The sequence below is a fragment of the Panthera leo genome, chromosome A2, assembly GCF_018350215.1.
Source record: "Panthera leo isolate Ple1 chromosome A2, P.leo_Ple1_pat1.1, whole genome shotgun sequence".
Lineage (NCBI taxonomy): Eukaryota > Metazoa > Chordata > Mammalia > Carnivora > Felidae > Panthera > Panthera leo.
This window is the reverse complement of record NC_056680.1, coordinates 55,393,463-55,413,300: the sequence shown is the minus strand read 5'-3', so window position 1 is coordinate 55,413,300 and position 19,838 is coordinate 55,393,463. Positions and strand designations below refer to the sequence as shown.

The following is a 19,838-nucleotide window of genomic DNA, read 5'->3' as shown; positions in this document are numbered from 1 at the left end:
CTTCCGCTTCTCCATCACTAAAATGAGGATATTGATAATTAGTCCTCATCTCTCAGAGTGGCTGTGAAAATTAAAACATAGAAAGTGCCAGGCACATAGTATGTACTCGGTAAGTATGCTGCTCTCGTGGTTTTGATTATTATTGGATTTGCTGTCACAAGGGGATAGTGCTTGAGACACTTGCCCTAGCATCAGTCCTGAGCAGGGAGGAACCAGTCACATCCTGGGAGCTGGAAGGCTTCTTCAGGACCTTGAGACTTTACTCCTCATATCCATTTTACAGATGTATAACCCGAGGCTCAGGGAGCAGTGGGGCCGGGCCAAATTCACCCTGCAACTTCTTCTCCTGACCTGGACCTCTCCCTGCCCCAAAGGGCGACGTCGGTGCTGAAGGCCAGCGCCATCCTAGCTCCCTCCCTCCCTGCAGGGCAGCTGGGCCCCCTCGGGGCCAGTGAGGTCTCCCGGCCGGCGGGAGGTCCGGCGGGCGGGGCAGCTAGGGGAGGTTATTTTCTGTTGTTTTCCCTTTCTCTCTCCCTTCCCTGGTCCCTCCGCCCCGTTTCTAATTAAAAAGAAGATAAAGCCTCACGCGGCCAGCGCCAATCAGCCCGACCGGCTTCCTGGATGCTGGATGCGCGCGGGGCGGCGGGGCGCGGGCCAAGATGAAGATTAAAGCAGGGAGAGAAAGAAAAGCCACCCAGACGCGGATGAATCAATAACACTTAAAACACACCCGCAGGCAGACAGAGCGCGAGCCCCGCAGCCGCCTCTCCGCCTGCGGTCGCCTCTCGGTCCGCGGTAGCGGCTGGCGGCCGCCTCGTCCGCTCTGTGCGCACCTGCTCGCACCGGCGGCTGTTCAACTTGCGAAATGCCCGCTCGCTCCGGAGACGCGGGGTGGGGAGAGGGGAGGAGTGGTTGTGGCAAAACACAAAGGCTCTGCCACACACACCCCCTCGCAGCAACCCCCGCAGTCCGCCCTCTCCCCAAGCCGAGCGGTCGGGGTCGGGGGAGGGGGGGGAGGGGGGGCGGTGGTCACCGCTGGAGGTGGGAAAGCAGCTTGTGTGAAACCTGCCAAGGTGGCCCTTCCTTTAGCGTCAGAACCTCTACCAATCCCTAAAGCCCCCACTCCCGCCCCTCCGTGCTTCACACGCATTATCTCCGAAGTACAAAGGGTGACTGGCCCTGCAATTGCAGCTCCGAGACGCGTCCCGAGCCACCCCCTCCCACTTTCCAGCCAGAGCGCCGCCCCAGGCCCCACCTCCACAGAAATGCTGGAGTGAAGCGGGGAGGGCTGCTCCGCAGGCGCGCCAGCGGACTTGGGTGCCCAGTTTTAGGGGGCGGGGTGGCCCGCGTCTCTCTGGCGCTGGCTCTGCGAGCTTGTCTCTCTGGGTGTCTAGGGCCATCTCTCGTCCTACCTTTGTGTGTGTTCGTGGGGATGGGAGGAGCTGTCCCCTTGGCCTAGGAAAGGGCTCCAGGAGTACGAGGGTCCTCGGAAATCGGTGGTGTCAGGGCTGTGAGCAGCGGGTTTGTGCTTTTGCCATCGAAGGTCCCTCCCTTTAGGTACCTGTTCCCTGTTGCACGGACTAGCCCCACCTGCCACCCCGGGACTGCCCTGACTCCAGGAGTGGCTGTGCCCGCGCCTCTGTGTACAGAGTTCTTCTCGGGCTCCGGGTGCTGAGTTCCTTGGGAGCGGCTGTCGTTCCGGCTCCCGGCTCCGGAGCTCCTGAAGGACCTGCTGTTCCTATACCTGGGTCAGAAGTGTCCCTAGGAGGGGCTGACCCTTTGCAGCAGCTATAGCTCTCTTCAGAGTCCCCCAGGCCGGACCGTCCCTGCTGGTTGTCTCTGGTTCTTGGGGCTTCCAGACTCAGACATCCTCAGGATGGCCGAACCTCTGCCGGAGTCTCTAGAGCTGTGCGCGCCCCTGGGGCGCCCGCCTGCGGGGGGCCTTTGTGCGCCCACGGCTCCCACACCGCGCCCACCCAGCCTCCCCGAGGGGCCGAAGAAGTTGGTGGCCGGCGGCCGACCCCCTCCCCAGGCCACACCAACTTTGCCGGGACAGCGTGCAGGAGATGCGAGCGGCCCTTACCCGATCCGGAGGTAGACCATGCCCAGGCTGAGAAAGAGGTGGCCCAGGCAGCGCCGCGCTTTCCGGTTCATAGTCCCCGCTGGCCGCCGGAGCCGCGGGCCGGGCAGTGCTGATCCCGCGGGCCGGCCCCGGCGGGGCTATCAACATAGCCCGCCCGGGAGGCGCGGGCCGAGGCGTCCCCGGGGCCGTCTGTCCGTGCGCCCGTCCGCGCGCTCGGCGCCTGAGCCTCGCCGGGAGCGCGGGAGCCACGGAGCGGGAGGAGGGAGGGAGGAGCGAGCGCAGCGCGGGGCGACGCCGGGCTGCGCGCGAGCGGCCGGTGCAAGTGTGTGAGGCGCGGGGAGTGCGGGGGCGCTGCTGCCGCCCGCCCCCGCCCCTCCCTCCCTCCCTCCTTTCTCCTGTCCCTCCCCCACCCCCTCCCCCGCCCGCCTCCCCGGAGCGCCCGCCCCGCACCCCAGAGCCCGCGGGACAGGGCCGCCAGCTCCAAGCGCGCGCTCACGCCTTGCCCCACGCGCTCCCGCGGCGCCCCCTCCCGGCTCCGGGGCGCCGAGCCGGGCAGGGGGCGGTGGAAGTCAGTTCGACCCCCACGCGTCGCTACTTCGCAAGTTGCGGGTCGAGCTGGCGCCCTGGGACTGCCCCTCGGGTTGAGAGGATCGAGCGCGACCGAAAACCCCCGCACCCTGGCTCGCCTCCTCGTCCTCCCCGCCCTGTGGAACGCTCAGAGCTGGGGGGCGGGGTGTTAGGTGGCACCCCGGTTCCCCCTTTCCCCAGGCTTCCGAGCCCAGCTTCAGGGGAGGGCGCCCCCTTCCGCGGAGCGGGGATAACTGATTCAGCATATTCCTCCCCGACCCCTGTCTATTAGAGGGGGTGCGGCAGGTGGGTGCCCAGGTAGGGCAGCCTCTTCTGGAATGCCGCTCCTAGCGGACTGTCGGAGTCGGGCGGAGGCCAGGATGCCCGGCACGAGACCCGGGCGTGGGCCTCCGGAGCCGCCCGAGGGCGCCAGGCTCCGCTGGCCGCTCAGCACGCGCTCGCGGCGACACCTGGCGGGCGCGGTGGGCGCTGTTAGCTCCTCCTAGTTCCCTGAAACGGGGTGCTCGGAGCCTTCCAGCTGAGCAGAAATGCTGATCCCCTCCTATGATGTACACCCCAGAGTCCAGTTGAGCTAGGGGCTGGTGGACTCACGTTTTAGCTGAAGAAATTGAGGCTCGGAGACGCGAAGGTTTTTTCCCAAAGTCAGCAGCTAGTGAGTGGGAGAGGCAGATTGGAAACACCGCCCCCCACCCCCCACTCTAACCACCACCACGCCAGACCTGCCTATCGTTCAGAATTGCTTTTCTAAATCTTCCCTGAAAACCGCTGTTCATGCATTCATTCACATTCCGCAAATGTCTATGCCAGGCATCATGGCAGGCCCGTGGACACAAGGAACACGAAGGACAAGGGACCTTCTTTCTTGGAGCTAGTGAGGGAGACAGACCAGAGAGAGGTAAACACATAATTTCAGACATCACAGCTTCCTGTGATGTGAAGATAATATAAAACAGAATGATGAGGGAGACAACACTGGGTGCCTAGGGATTATTTGAGATCTGAGCAGGTGGTGTTTGAGTTGAGAGCTGAAGGATGCAGGATCTGGGGTCCCAGCACTTCAAGAAGGAGGACAGCAGTGCAGAAGGTTGGAGGTGGGCATGAGCACCAGGAGGGGAAGTGGGGCTCTGCTCAAGAAAGAGAAAGGCGGCCAGTGGGATGGAAGGGAGGAGATGGGGGTACACAGATCCCACAGAGCTGTGTAGGCATGTCAAGGAGCTTAGATTTTAAGGGGAAGTTCAGTGGGAAGACATTGGAGGGATATGAAGAAGGATGACTCATCTCATTTGTGTGTTCAAAAGCTCCCCTTGGCTGCCCTGTGGAAAATCCACTAGTGGGGGAAGGGTAGGGCTGGGCAAAGTGAAGCCAGGCAGACCGGAGAGAAGACTACCCCATGGTCCAGGTATGAGACACTGGTGGTTTTAAAACACGACCACACAATTATTCCATGTGCCTCCCATTGAGAGGTGGGCTGTCTGTGCTCTCCCTGCTTAAATCTGGGTGGCTGTATGTGTGGCAGAAGTGATGCCACAAGACTTGCCACAGGCTAGGTCATAAGAGGCAGTGTAGCTTCTGCTTGTTGGCTGGAACACTCCTGCCAGAGCCCTGAGCCACCATGGAAGGGGTCTGGAGGCTGCCATGATGTGAGGAAGCTCAGGCATCGATAGAGGCCACATGTGGGTGTTCTAGTCCACAGTCCCAGCTGTGTTCAGCATCGGAGTCCTCCCAGCCCAGGTGCCAGACATGTGGATGATTCCAACCTGCAGCCACCAAGTCATCCCTGCCTTTGAGTCTTTCCGGCTGAGGCACCGTGGACAGGGGCTTCTGTGGTCATCCCTGATGTGCCCTGTCTAAATCTCCAAGCCCCATAATTTGGGAGTAGAATAAAATGATTGTTTTATGCCATTCTTTGGGGTAGGGTGCTTGTTACACAGCAATTGTAACTGAAACAACTAAGGTGGAAGGGGGGTGTGCAGGGAGAATGGAGGATGCTGGGCCTGGGCCACAAGAAGGTCTGACAGGACTTGGAAGGGCCTGGTCGAGAGAGGGGCAGGGAAGGGACAGAGTGGAGAGAGGGATGAACAGTGAGCCCCTAGGATGGCTGGAGTCCTGGATGGATGAAGGCAGTCATGAGTGATAGTGGGGGAGGGGGATTGGAGTAGCTAAGGGCTCGGGAGGAAAGTCACAAAGTCTGTCCTGGCCATGTTTTTCCTCCTGTACTCCTCCTCCTCCTCTCCTACCCTCAGATGCAGTCAGTGATGAGCTCTGAGCAGTCTTCCTCCAAAGCATCACCTAAATGTGTCCTTTCTTTTCTATATGCATTGTCATTCTCTTAGACAAAAGATTCACTCGTGTCACAAGTGTTGGGGGACACTCATGATCAGGATGTTGGGGTAAGTGCTGCAGACATAGCAGTGGATCAAATACATCCAGTGTCTGCCCTCCTGGAGCAACTCTTCTGAGGGCTAATTTGATTATCAGTCACACTGGTGGCACTTACTATGTACCAGGCACTGTCACCAAGAACTGTAGCACATTGACTCATTTAATCCTCTTATAATACTATGAGGTAGGTACTATTCTTATTTGTTAATATTTTTGTTATAATCATAATTATCATCATTTTATAGTATGGGTAAAATGAGTCATGGAGGGATGAAATAAAATCCCAAACTCCACAGCTACCACGTGGCAGAATTGGGATTTGAATTTACGGAGTTTTGACTTCAGCATCTGCTCTTAATCCTTCAATTATGCCTCCCATCTAATGGAAAAGAGAGACGTGGGCCACTGCAATAGGAAAAAAAAAGGTATTAGGCATCAAGATGGGGAATGCAAGGACTGTGGGAACACAGAGAAGGGGGCTCCAAATGGGTGGGTCAGGGAAGGCTTCCTGGATGAAGTGTTCCTAAACCGGGATCCAGAAAGAATGAGTTGGGGTTCACCGGGCAGAGTTTTTGAAGCCAGAGGAAGCAGGGCTCACTAAGGTCTGGTGAATGAATGGAGCATCAGAGGGAATGGGGGTAGAGAGGGAGTCTGGGGACACAGAGCATATTAATAAGTTTGGGCAGGGGTGTCATACGGTCATATTTATGCTTCAGAAGGTTCATGGCAGCTGTTACGCGGTATTGAGAGAAGGGGGCAGGGCATGGGGACAGGAGGTGTCACAGACATGCAGGGCAGAAGAGGTCCAGCCCACACAAGGGTGGTGGCAGATGGTAAGGAGACAAGCGGATGGATTTGAGAGCTGGTCTGAAGGCAGAATAGACAAAATGATGCACCTCCAAGGACAAGAGTCTGCCCTGGAGGCACTGTGGCTGGTGAGGACAACACAGAGATGGGACAGGGAGGAACAGGTGATGACCTTGGTTTTGGAGGTGCTGAGTTTGATGTGCGTGTAGGTCACTGAAGGGGCAGTTGAGTGAGTGTGCTGGGCACTCAGGAGGGAGCGTGTGGACTTTTGAGGGTGATGGTCTCCAGAGTTGGAAGTGGGCAGTCCTTCAAACCAAGGCATGGGTGAGACGTCAGAGAGGCCAAGAAGGCTGAGTGAGGACAGCCCAGCACAGAGCCCCAGTTCAGCACGATTTAAAGAACCAACTGGGCGGGGGCGTAGGGAGAAAAGCAGCCAGAAGCAAGTGAAGAAGACTGCCGGAGTGGGCAGGAAATTACTCAAAGAGCTAGAGAAGGAGCAAGTAGTTTTCAGGATCAGAGCTTGTAGGAGAAGCAAGGACTGAAAAGGGTCCAAACTCAACTCGAACATCCAAAGATCTTTACAGTCTGGCTGAAAATCACGTTTCCAGCCCCTACTTTTCCCAAATCCCCTGTGACCGTATCACAAAAAATTAGCAGGTTGCCACTAATGTTTACAAAATGGAAACAGACCAGAAAATAATAGGGCACTGTACATAATAAGGCTCCGATTGTGTGTGTGTGTGTGTGTGTGTGTGTGTGTATCGTAGGTTGTAATAAAAAAAAAAAGTTGAGATTGTTACTCCATCCTGTTATCCCCTTTTATATGTCTGGAATGCTTTTCCCCCTCCTTTTCCAACCTGGCTGATTCCTCTCATCCTTCAAGACCCTCCCAAAGTGAACTCATCTGAAGAGCCTTCCCTGGTTAACTTTGCCTCTGTCCTAGGCACTTAGTCCCTTTCTCATTCATCCATCCATCCATCCATCCATCCATCCATCCACCAAACATTCACTGAAGATTAAAGTGTGCCAGGCCCATGCTGGGTATGGGATACAGCAGGAAACACATTTTTTCTCTTTGAGCTCGATGGCCCCTGAGCTGATCCTGGCAGAATCCTTCCTCCCAGAAGGATGGCTGGGCTCACGTGCCTTCCTTTTCCATTAGACCCTGAGATCTTAGCAGACAGGCCCCTCTCTCCTGCATCTCTGTATCCCCAGCATTGATTGAGGACCATGGCTTGATAAAAAAGACCACAGACTTTGGGATCGAGAAGGCCTGGGTCTGAATACCAGCTCTGCCACTTAATAGCTGCAAAATCCAGGGCAGTTTCTTTAAAAGTGTATTCTAAGAGTTGTTGGGCTTTCACTGAGGCTAAAAATCTTTCATTCGACTGACAGCTTCCCCAGAGGGAACTGTATCTGATTCATTGCAAGACCCCAGACCAGCTGTGACTAACTGCTTCATGACTCAGTGAGACCTACTGCAGAAAGTTCTTCTTTGACAGAGCTATGCTAACCAAGAGGTTTTCTCCCTATTTGGCGCTTTCTGCCTGGATCAAGGGAAAAGGGTGTCTCTACAGCAGATGCTGCACCTTTTTTAGCCTGCCAAGCATGCCTGGGGCAGGGGCACAGAGGGCCTTGGCCTTTGGCTCCCCCTGCTGGATGCAGAAGGAGAGGCTGCTTGGGTCCCCAGGACCGCATTATTAGGAACATGCATGGAGCACTGCTAGTTCTGGACTGGTTCAAATCTGGCTCCACTCTGTTATCTCCATGACCTTAGGCAAGTTACTTAAATTCTCCTTGCTTCAGTTCCCTCATCTGTAAACTGGGGATTATAACAGTTTCTGCCTCGTAGGGTTGTTGTGAGGTTTGAGACGCTACACGTCAAGTGCTTATGATGCTGCCTGGAACACAGCGAGTACCACGTGTGCAACTGTAACGTTAAACTAATGGAAAGGCCACAACCACCGCTTGGTGCCACCACCGATCCAGATAGGATGTCCACGTTTAAAACAGTCTCCATCATCGGATTCCCAGGGTTGGGATAGTAGAGTCTTCCCATTCGTATTTGTTTCTTTTGTTTCTTTGTTTGTGCTTCTAAGAAAACCTCAGCAACAGAAACCAGAGAAAAGGCCTGGAGCTGTTGGGAGCAACTGGGAGCAGCAGTGATTCCCGTGAAGCAGGCCCCCAGTGATCGGCATCTGGGAAAGGCTGTTGGAAAAGTGTGTGGGTTTTTAGTATGAGGGAATACTGGGAGCATAGGGCATGAGGCAGCTCTTCTATGGAAGCCAAGAGAATGAGGTTCTCCCTCGGTTTTGTCACTACCCTGTGTGGCTTTGAGAAAGTCCCTGAAATGTCACTCCTCACCTTCCCAGACCCACTCTAAAGTAGCCTCACCTTCAGCCTCCTGCCCTCCCTTCACCTATCTCCTCCCTTCACAGCACTGGCCACTTCATGGACCCTGCTTTTATTCTCACTGTTTCTTTCTTGTCTGTCTCCTCATGCTGGGGAGGGAGGGGTTTCCACGAGGTTAGGGGCCAGAGTAGGGTCCTGTTCACCATCATAGTGCAGTCCTTTTTTTTTTTTTTTAAATGTTTATTTACATTTGAGAGAGAGACAGAGAGTGCGCAAGCAGGAGAGGAGCAGAGAGAGAGAGACAGAATGTGAAGCAGGCTCCAGGCTCCAAGCTGTCAGCACAGAGCCCAATGCGGGGCTCGAATTCACGAACCATGAGAACATGACCTGAGCCAAGTCAGATGCTCAACCGACTGAGCCACGCAGGTGCCCCCACAGTGCACTCCTAATAAGGAGTGTGAGAGAAAGTGGCTTGGTGGGGCCTCTCAGCAAGTGCAGCCAGAGCAGACCTCTCCGCTGAGAACCGAATGACACGCTTTGAGATGCAGTCCCCTCCTCCAGAAGCCATCCCTGGTACATTCCTCCACCAGGACCATTATTCATCATGGGCCCCGCGCTGGCCCCCATCACAGCAGCCAGCTTGCTCTATCACCTTCGCCTGTATGCTGGTGTGCCCCCCTCACCTGGCGCGAGCACTTCCAGAAGAGGGTGCACAGAGGCTGCACTCCAGCGAAGCTCCCGGGACCCAGGGCCGACCAGCCCCTGTGGAGCCCCAGGTCGGGGGAAGAGGTGGAGGGAAGATGTAGATGTGGGAAAACGCCCACGTCCCCTGTGTCTGAGCAGGGCGGTGACCCAGTGTGGGTGTTCGAGAGTGAGGCGGGCCTCTGTTGTCTTGTAGCTACCCAGTGTCCAGCCCCCTCGTGACTGTCACCCCGGCTCCACTTGGGGGGGCTCCCGCTGTGCGTCAGGCTGGTGGATGTGCTGCAGCCTTTCCCACGGAAGCTCCGCCTCCTCCACCTGCTTGGGGCTGCCCACCTCCAGGCCCACTCTCCCGGGATGGGGGCAAGCGGGACGAGAAGGGGGGCGCTCGCAGGCCACATTCCCATGGCCAGGAAGCAGCCCCAACACAGAGACCGCCCACCTGTTACAGTAAGGACAGGGTCCCTCCCTCTGAGCTATGACGGCATTCACCATTTACTGAGCACCCGCCATGTGCCAGGCTCCATTTCTTTGCCCCCTGGAAACACTCTTCTCCCAGGTAGTTTTATCAGTGGTTCCTTACTTCATGCGAGCAGCCCCTGCCCATTCATCCTGTCCCTTCTCAGCACTCCGCACACATCTTACCCTGGCTTTACTTAGCTTTCTAGCATTTCTTGCCACTCTCCAATTTTACAGGATGTATTTCTTTGCTGACTCATTTCTACCTGTTTTCCTGGCTGCCCTGTTAGCCCTACGAGGGAGGTATTTGTCGCTTCGCTGCTGCATTTCCGAGAAAGATGGCTGGCAAATAATCGGCCCTCGATGGATGATTGTTGGATAAATGAATAATCGAACGGGTGTTATTTACCCCTCGTAACCACCTCATTCTCCAGAAGAGAAAGCTGAGATGTTGAGAGGTTCAGTCGGTTGTCCAGCAACTCTCTGAGTGTCTGGCACCCAGTGAGTGCTTAATAAAAGTTAACCGTCAATTTCCTTTCTGTCTCCACGTCTCCCCACCCTGCTAACAACGGGGGCCTCTACTCTGGTTTCATCTCCATCCCAGCCCTCCCACTGCTACGCACTAAGTCCATTCACCCCAGGTCAGTGATTCAGTGCTTAACACAGGGGGGCCAGGATGAATAGGGCTGAAGCACCCCGACTGGGAGGAGCTGGAACATGGGCATGCAGGCTGGAAAAGCAGCACCTCACTCCTCCTGCTGCCAGAGTCCCGTTAGCTGCTCGGCTGGGCGGCAAACCCAAAGGCCAGTTTGCAAATTTGAGGCAGAGCCCGAAGAGTGCAAAGAGACTGTCTGTCCCATAGATGGCGAGACTGAATCCAAAAGCAGGTACTAGAGGCTCCCAAGACATGGCCGGTTAGGGGAAGAGTCAGATATGAAAGGCCGCTGAGGCTGCTGGGGCAGACCCAGCCTTGAGCCTCGGCTCAGCCACTTGCTTTGTGATCTTAGGAAAATAATTAGCCTCTCTCAGCCTCAGTTACCTCCTCTGTAAAACGGGGAGGATAATGGTGCTACCTCTGAGTCACATGAAATCATGCACGTAAAGCATTTATCAGAGTATCTGGCATATATCATGCACTCAACATATGACAGGTATTTGATGATGATGATGATGACGATGACAATGGTCATGACATATACTGGAACCCGGCCTTTGGGACCAGAAGGAATCTTAAAGGTCATCTGTGCCAGTGTTTCTCAAACTTCTTCATCCATCAGAATGACTTGGTTACAAATACAGATGCCCAGGTCCCCTCCAGATCAAGCAGGGCCTCCTGGCAGAGGTAGGAGTCGTTCTTCTGCTTCTAAGGGGCTCCCCAGCTACCGACCATGTCTGGCTTCATCGGAGCAGAGTCTGTTGAGGATCCAAATACTAGTGCAGTGCACAGACCCATGGGTTGGGAGGCAGAAGTCAGATTGAGTCGGCCTCTGACGGACTTACTCCGGAATCCTGGGCAAGCCCTCTGCCCTCTCTGAGATCCATCCTTTCCGTCTGTACCTTCAGCAGTTTGGGCAAGTCAAGCGCCTCATCCAGAAGCAAGCATAAGACCCGAGGCCTGGCTTGCCGTTATACGGCTAGAGCTTGGTGGTTTTGCTGGTGAGACTCCAGATCCACACAGGGAGCATGTGGAGAGGGAAGACGGTCGCCATCTGAGCTCCCTGCTTTGGAGAGGCCAGTTGGCAGGCTCCCATTTCAAATCCCATCTTGGCATATGACCTTGAGTGAGCAGCTTAGCTCTGAGGTTCTGTTTTCTCATCCTGAAGGTAGAGATGCTCCTCCTCACGGCATAAGGTCTCTGAGAAGTCACTTTGGCAATGCATCTGGAGCTAGTGGGCCTTCTTAGATACACGAGTGCTCCAGCCACACGAGGCCTGGCTGATCACTGGCCAGCTGACCACAGGCTCCTGGTCACCTTGGGAGGACGGTGCTTATCACAATTCCACCCCCAAGGTCTTCCTCAGGATAATCTGTCCCGGGTGATTCATCTCGTGGGCTGGGCCCTTCCTCTCAGGCCTGAAATATCTCCCTCCCTTCACCATTCCTGGGTCAGGCCTGTGACCCCTGCCATGTGACTTCCTCTGGGGACTGGCCCTGGGCTCCTGCCTGCCTGCCAGCCCTCCAGTCCCCGGCTAGTGACCCATTCTGGGCCTGACATATCAGGCAGGGCTCAGCTAGGGCAGAGGAAGCCCACAGCTTGTTGTGCTGGGGAAAAAGTGCATTCCCCACGTCCGGCCCTCACCCTGGCCCAGCCACACCTCTGCCTTCAGCAGGCTGGGCTTCCGCCGCACATCCTGGCCTAACCTGACCTGTTTATCACCCAGTTCCCACGTGGTGCCCTGCCCCTCAGGCACACACATTCCCAGGGAGGATTCTGGGCTGGCTGCAGCAGAGGGATTGGCCAGTGTGCCTCACAACTTAATGGAAGTCACCCTTTTCTGGAGCCAAAGACAGCTCTTTGGAGGAGATGTGGACCCACATCCCAGCTCCACTGTGAACTTGCTGTGTAACTTTGGACAAGTGAATCTACCTCTCCGGATCTTAGTTTACCTAATTTTAAGTAGAGAGAAAAATACCTCCATCTCCAGTTGTTGTACACTTTAAATAAGATAATACAGTCTTACTGATGTCTGTGCTTCACCTCCAACCAATTAAATCGGAATCTGAGGGATAGGTCCCAGGCATTGGATGCAGCCAGTGATGGAAACCGCTAGTGTGGAATATTGTTAAGAGCCAAAGCTTTGGAGGAGACCAACATGAGTTTGGATTCTGGCCATGTTATATAAGTATGGACCACTGAATAGATTATTAGCCTCTGTTTACCTGCCCATAAGATCGGGATGACAGTACTTACTTCCCAGTGCTGTTATGAGAACTAAAAGGAGTAACACATATTATGCGCTTTGCACATGTGAGCACCCTAAGCGACCCATGTGAGGACAAGCACCTTGTCACTTCACCACTGTACCCACTACAGCTGGCTCTGCGCCAGAGTCACATTTGGCATTTCAAACAAATATATGAACGTGAGTAAGTGTTATCACCATAGGTTAAAAAGCGATGAAGAAATATCACTTATCATGACCTGCCAGAATGAATAAAATTAAAAACAAGGAAACAACACATGTTGGCGAGGATGTGGAGAAAGGAGAACCGTCTTGCACTGTTGGTGGGAATGCAAACTGGTGCAGCCGCTCTGAAGTACGTGTGGAGATTCCTTAAAAAGTTAAAAATAGAACTACCCTATGATCCAGCAATTGCACTACTGGCTATTTACCCAAAGGCTACAAAAAGACAGATTTGAAGGGTCACATGCACCCCAGTGTTTATAGTAGTATCATCAACAATAGCCAAACTAGGGAGAGAGCCCAAAAGTCCATTGGCTGATGAACGGATAAAGATGTGGTATATATATGTATACATATTTGTTAATTTTAAATAGAGAGAAATATACATATATATATAATGGAATAGATATATATATATATATGTCTATCTATCTATCTATCTAGATACATAGTGGAATATTACTCAGCCATCAAAAGGAATGACATCTTGCCACTTGCAACCACGTGGATGGACCTAGAATGTATGATGCTAAGTGAAATAAGTCAGTCAGGGAAAGACAAATACCATATGATTTCACTCATATGTGGAATTTAAGAAAGAAAACAAATGAACATGGGGGGAAGAGAAGAGAGGCAACCATAAAACACACTTTTCACGACAGAGAACAAACTGAGGGTTGATGGAGGGGAGGTGGGCGGGGCATGGGCTAGATGGGCGATGAGTGTTAAGAAGGGCACTTGTTGTGATGAGCACTGGGTGTTCTATGGAAGTGATGGATCACTGAATTCTCCTGAAACTAATATAATACCTTATGTTACCTGGAATTTCAATAAAAACTTGAACAAAAAATAAATAAATAATAAAATAAAATAAGAAACATCAGTTATCATGAGACAAAACTTCTGTCTTTTGACAGACTTAAAAACGTACAGATCCCAGCATCTGTTGCTGCTAGGAGTGGCCATGGCTCTGTGTCGGCCACTGAGATGTAGGTGGAAGTCACAGGTTCTTCGTCCCTTGCGTGTTCCCCTCTTTGTGGTCCTCGGGCTGCCATCTTGAGAACAGCAGAATGAAAAACTAGGAGGATCCTGGACTCACCGGCCTGGGTGAGCTGCCCTTGCAGCCCAGAAGGCAACTCTGGGCTTTCGTTTTTCCCCCAAGTGAAAAGAAGATAGACTTCTTGTTGTTTAGGCCTCTGGCTGGGGAATTTTTGTTTCTGATAGAAGGAAAACAGATGCTTTGGACCACCTCATTGTTCTACTGTCTTTTTTCTTTTCTTATCTTTTCTTTTAATATGGAACACTTCATGAATTCGTGTGTCACCCTTGCACAAGGGCCATGCTAATTTCTGTGCTGTTCCAACCTTAGTATATGTGCCCCCAAAGCGAGCACACTCATTTTTCTACTTTCTGTCCATAGTCATCAGACTCCAGATAAATCTATGCCAAGAGGACCCACTAAGAGGGCTGAGGACTTCCTGGTACCACAGAAATCCCGGTCCTGAATGTGATCCCTTGGAGTAGAGCTAGCCATGCGTTCCTATCCACGCTCCTCTGGCCTCCTCAGAAGGTTCAGAAAGAGGGCGTGCCTCCCCCATGCCCCCTAAAACTAAAAACTCATGGCTCCCATTGCTCTCCTGAGCACTGTCTCTGCAGTCAGGCGAATATAGATGAGAATCTTGACTGTTGCACTGTTTTGCCACGGGCAAAGTGTCTTTGAACAAGCCTGATGTCACATTTGTCAGTGGGACTATGTCAACCAAGAGATACAGTTAGACAGGGAACTTGGAAGGAAAAGACAAAGTAACAGGACCAGAGGTAAGCAGTGCTTCCAAATAAACTCAGCACTAGGTCTAAACATCCTAGGGAAGGGAGGTGGCAGAGTAAATGTGATTATCACAGACCTTGGCATTATAAAAACAATAGCCCAGCAGCAGAATGTTGGGCGTGGGCAAGGAAGAGAGTGTGAGGGCCTTACTTTTCTCATCCTTCATGGTAGGGAAAAATAGAGTGGAGTGAAATGTGTAATTAAAAAAAAATACATGACTCCCAACTTCTTAATATTCTTCATAATCTTGGGAGGTCTTGTAGGAAATAATATCCGATACGGTAACAAACCAACGAGTAAAGTTAGAACTGCTTTTATTTCCATTAAATTCTTTTTCTTTCGTTAAATTCAAAAATCAGTAAGCTCCATATGTTATTTTAAAATTTAGCATACAGAATAAGAAATAGGTGTACTGTGAAGAAGCATCATGGGCAAATGGAAAAGAGATGGATGATTGACTCAACAAAGATTTTTGGAAAACTACTTAGTGAAGAATAACTAAGCGTTTAACTTACACCATAGTAACGGCTTTATTAGAGATTTTAGTGTAAACAATAAAACTCTAAAACACTAGGTGAAAACAGATGTGTCTTTTAACTGGCATGAAGGTAAAAAGGTATCTTTTCTAAGATAAGATAAAGGCAATGAAAGAGATCACAAAGGAAAAAAATGATGTAATGAAGTTAAAATTTCTGTACATTATAAAAAGCGAACACAAAACTATACGCAAAATATTCAAGTACATATTCAGTTAGGTAAAAATAATTTTGACTAGAGGTAGCTATCCTTGATACATAATAAAAGGCTCTAAAAATCACGATTACTCTAGTAAAGAAGAACATGGATAGCCAATTCTTGATTGAAAAAACATTAATTACCACAAATATATAAAAAATCACCAAACTCATTGCTAGAGAAATAGGCAATAGAGCCACAATAAAATACTATTTATAATCTGTACACTTGACCAAATATACTTTAAATGTGAATTTTCAGCACTCACTGAAACAGGTATTCATGAGGGGCACCTGGGTGGCTCAGTCCATTAAGCATCTGACTCTTGAATTTGGCTCAGGTCATGATCCCAGGGTCATGGGATCAAGCTCTGCATCGGGCTCCCTGCTGAGCATGGAGCCTGATTAAGATTCTCCCTCTCTCTCTCTCTCTCTCTGCCCCTCTCCTCCACCCCACGTGCTCCCACCCTCGCTCTCTCTCTCTAAAATAAAAACAAAACAAAACAAAAAAACAGGCACTCATGCATTATTTGTGAGTCTATAAATTAATACTAATTTTAGGAAAGCAAACTGAAAATCATCTCAAAAATATTCATAGTCCTTAAATGAGTAATCCTACTTCTAAAGATATAATCAGAGATAGTTTCACAGATATATGCATATGCAAAGATGTTTACAGCAATGTTATTTATAACAGTGAGAATTAGCAATAATCAAAATGTCCAACTTTAGGTAAATAAGAATAAGTTACGATTTATAATTCATGAACTTGATAGAATATTATGCAGCCATTATAATGTTGCTTCCAAAGCATATTTAAAGACTTGGAGTAGCGCCTGGGTGGCCTAGTCATTTAAGCGTCTGACTTCAGCTCAGGTCATGATCTATCAGTTCATGAGTTTGAGCCACGCGTGGGCTCTGTGCTGACAGCTCGGAGCCTGGAGCCTGCTTCGGATTCTGTGCGTCCCTCTCTCTCTGCCCCTCTCCCACTCATGCTCTGTCTGTCTCTCTCTCAAAAATAAGTAAACATTTAAAAAAAAATTTGGAAATTTTTCATTATTTAACATTATTTCATTATTTCATTATTCATTATAACATTATTTCATTATTTCATAATTAGTTAAATAAAAACTCAGGACTCAAGTTTATATTTGTAATTGTTAAAATAAACATTACAAATGGAAATCAACAAAAAAATTAGCATACAGAGTGTGATCCCACTTCATAAAATTCTTTCGTTTCCTTCTTTCCTTTCTTCTACCCTCCCTACCTTCCTTCCACCCAAACCTTCTCCTTCCTTCTCTCCTTCTTCCCTCCTGCAATATATATGCCTAGAAGGATATCTGGAATGATGTTGCCTAATATTATTCCTGCATATCTGGGGTACTTGAATATATGTGATCCCCCCTCCCATTTTGGCAGTATTTTGCTGTATAGTGTGGATTCTTTACAAAGCATTTCGTATTTTTATAAGACAATAAAATCACTTTCCAAAAAATTAATCATACCTACTTCTGTAGGGTTTCCAAGATAACCAGGCAAGCACGCGGCACAGTGTGGGAAGCAGCTTTCTGAGACCGCCCCAAGATTCCTGCCTTGGGCTGGACATGCCCTGTACACGCAGCTCCTACCTAGAAGGTCCCCTTTCCTTCGGTAACTTTCTACTCATCCTTCAAAACCTACTCCAATGTGAAACATGTCCTGACACCTATGCCCCATTAATCAGACTCCTTCTCCAGACACACAGACTCTGAGCAGGGACAGCTCAGACAGCAGAAAAGGTTAGAGTGCCTTCAAAAAGCAGCAGTGTCCAGGAGTGACTGCTCAGAAGTTTGGGGCACCTAAACCACCTGGGACAGCCCCGCTCCTGCTTTACCGACCCTTGTCTTCAAGCACCCCTCATTCCACTTTCTCGCCGGTATCCTTCCAACAACTGTTTTTACGCAAATTAGTAAATTCAGCTTCTGCAGCCTACAACTCAAGCCGCCAACTGTTGCCGTTTTCCCGGCACCGAGTTCAAAGCTACTAAATGTTTCTGGAATGAATCTATCTCAGTCACACACAGAGTTGTTATAAGAGGCTATCCTTGCCCCAGGCCAACTTTCTAAAGGATGGGAAACGGGACTGACACCTGTGCAGCCTCTTTCTGAGCTGTCTTGGGCTGGAGGGCAGGGCAAGCGCAGATGGTTCTTGCTCGCTAAGGAGCTATGCCTACCTTAAGGAGAGGAAACGGATTCAGCGCGTCTAAGCGATGTGCTCAAACCACTGGGGCAAAGCAGAGAGCCAGGTCTTCTAAAACACGCCCAGTCTGGTCTTGAGTGCTCCCGGAGGATGCTGGGCCGGAGATCATCCTGCGTCCACACTCACTCAGCACATAGATGGCTTTGCACACGTGCTCACTGGATCCCGAATCCTCCAAGTAGCCTCAGGAGAGCGGAATTTTCAACAGCTTCCTGGTGCAGATTGAGAGACGGAGACTCAGGGAGGGGAGGTGCCCCAAGTTCATCCAGTTGTGACATGGGAGGCCCTGGACGCGACGCCAAGTCCGCCAAACTCAGAACCGTCCCTCAATCCGCGAGGCCACCGCGATGACGTAAACCCTGGGAGACCCTTTCGGGGTCACCTGGGACCAATTCCCCCAGAGCGGACCACCGGTAAGTGAGGAGTTGGCAAGTGCACGGGCGTGCGGGGGAGCTTCGTAGGCGACTGAAGAAGGGAACGAGGTGTGCCCGGTGGAGGGTGGAGCCGAGCTGTGCGCGACACAACCCGAGGTGGGCCTGGCCGGACCCAGCAGACCGCTGCGTGACTAGCCACTGTGAAGGTGAGAAATTACGAGATTCCACTGGCTCAGAGGCTAAGCACGTGTGAGCCGAGCGAAGCCTCGAGTCGGGCCGAAAGGGGCCGAACGCGGGCCGAGCGGAGCCGAGAGAGGCCGAGTGGAGCCGACTGGTGCCCGGAGCGAGTCGGGTGGAGCCGAGTGGTGCCAGGAGTAGGCGAGCGTCAGCGCAGAGAGTCACGTGGAGCCGAGTGGGTGACAGGAACGAAGCCGAGTGGGTCACGGCTAGCGGAGGCGATGGGAGCGTGCAGAGGTGAGGCTGCCCCGGAAATCCTGTAGCACATCGTCTCTGGACCCCTCCTTTCCAGGACCAATGGGAAAGCCGTGCGCTCCGGTTTCCCGAGCCTGCGAAGTAGCTTCAGAGAGACTCTCTTCTTTGGTGGCCTCAGTTTCCCCCCTTGTACAATTAGGGTAATGGAGGGAGGCAGAAGACGTAGCCTTTCTTAAGCCCTCCCCCTCAGAGGATGATGCGGACTTTTCATATTTTCTAGTGGGATTGAATGTTCCCTCTCTCGTTGCTGTTCGTCCTGGGGAATGTCACTTGAAAGACCGTTTTTCTGGAGCCATAATTAAGCCTCATTTTCCGGGCGTGCGGTAGATGCATAACCTGGAGGTCCAGAGGGTACATGTGTGACACCGCTGATGCACGGTTAAGCCTTGCCTGGTCCCAAAGTCCAACACGGTTACATGAAACAGGAGCTCTCTGGGGCCTGAGCAGTGAAGGAGTCACAGATGGGGAGAGGGTCTTTGCTCTTAGCAGGGCAACCTCGCTCAGCTCCTTGTTTTCACCTGTAAGGTTAGGAGACTGATGCCTGCTGGTCAGGCTTGTGAGATGCCTTATTCTCACAAAGGTGCTGGGGGGGATGGATGGGGTAGGGGATCTGCACTTTGACAGTATTATCATGGCGTCTTTCTATTGTGAAATGTGCCCCTTTCATTTTTTAAGAAGAACTCTTAAGGTTCTAGGCAGTGTGGATAGAGATGTGAGCAAGTCAGCTGATAATCCCTGCTCGTGTTCCGGTAGAAGGCAGCTATTCCTATGATCTGGCCCAAGAATTCCGATAGTAAGCATAGGCTTGGACATGCTGACCCCATAAGCACCTGATGCCTTCTTGAAGCCCATGCCTATATGCCTGCACCTGAAGTGTTCTAAAACACACATCTGATCACCTCACTGAGGTGCTAACAGCCCTTCAGTGCCTGTGAAACACAGGCTTCCTTCAGGAGCTGGCCCCAGCCTGTTTCTCCATTGGCATCTCCCTTCCGTCCCTAAATTTTCAGGAACACCTGGCTACTCACCCCTCCCAGAGTCTATCAACTCCCTCATACCTCTGCTGTATGTTTTTTTTTTTTTTTTTTTCTTGTTTAGAAATGCTGATCTCGATACTGACACAAGATGGCGCCGAAACTGTATTCAAAGCTTTCTCCAGTAGCCCCTGAGTACTGGCTACCTGTAAACTTGGCTTGGTTGTTGGAACTTTTAGAAAGACCCTCGACAACTTGTTTTATAAACTTAGGTTAGGTGTTTCTAGTACAACTCTCGATGAATTTTATGTATCTCATTAATGTTCCAGATAGAAACAGGAACACTTACCTACCCAGTGTTTCGGTACCGTCATCTATCCTTGGACAACAAGCCCCATAGTGGTACTCAGAAGCTAGTTCAGGGTCCGAATTCACTCATAGCTTCTTCATACAACCTTTGGTGCCTGGATGCTTCAGGGACCTTGGCCAAGGTTGGGAACATCCCCTTCCCTTTGTCGGGCTGTTTTTTCATAAACCAGGAAAAAGAATTCCATCAGAAGGATTTTTTTCCCTGCAAAGTTCCATTTATCTTCCACCCAAGTAATATTAGGTAAAAATCAGATAGTGTTAATTGCCTTGGTTTCTTGGTGAAATATCTAACATTTCAGATGTGTGAAATTGTAGGTCCCTCCCCATCGTA

The 19,838-nt window shown here is 51.3% G+C and overlaps 1 protein-coding gene and 1 non-coding gene across 4 annotated transcripts in view; both read right to left on the bottom strand.

Moving 5' to 3' along the window:
- Positions 1-17,887, bottom strand: part of WNT7A (Wnt family member 7A) — a 78,744-nt gene extending 60,857 nt beyond the window's left edge. For 2 of the 3 annotated variants that reach the window (XR_006195618.1, XM_042911795.1), the window contains exon 1: positions 2,084-2,449. Coding sequence is in view for 1 of the 3 variants with exons in the window: in XM_042911795.1 (XP_042767729.1) it covers positions 2,084-2,154 (71 nt within the window). In the remaining 2 variants the exon portion in view is untranslated. Of the gene's footprint in view, positions 1-2,083; positions 2,450-17,272 lie in introns of those variants that run through there. The other variant, XM_042911796.1, reaches the window with a different exon arrangement.
- Positions 13,785-13,888, bottom strand: LOC122214657. The gene has a single exon (XR_006200038.1). It is a non-coding gene; the product is annotated as a U6 spliceosomal RNA (small nuclear RNA).
- Positions 17,888-19,838: the final 1,951 nt, after the last annotated feature.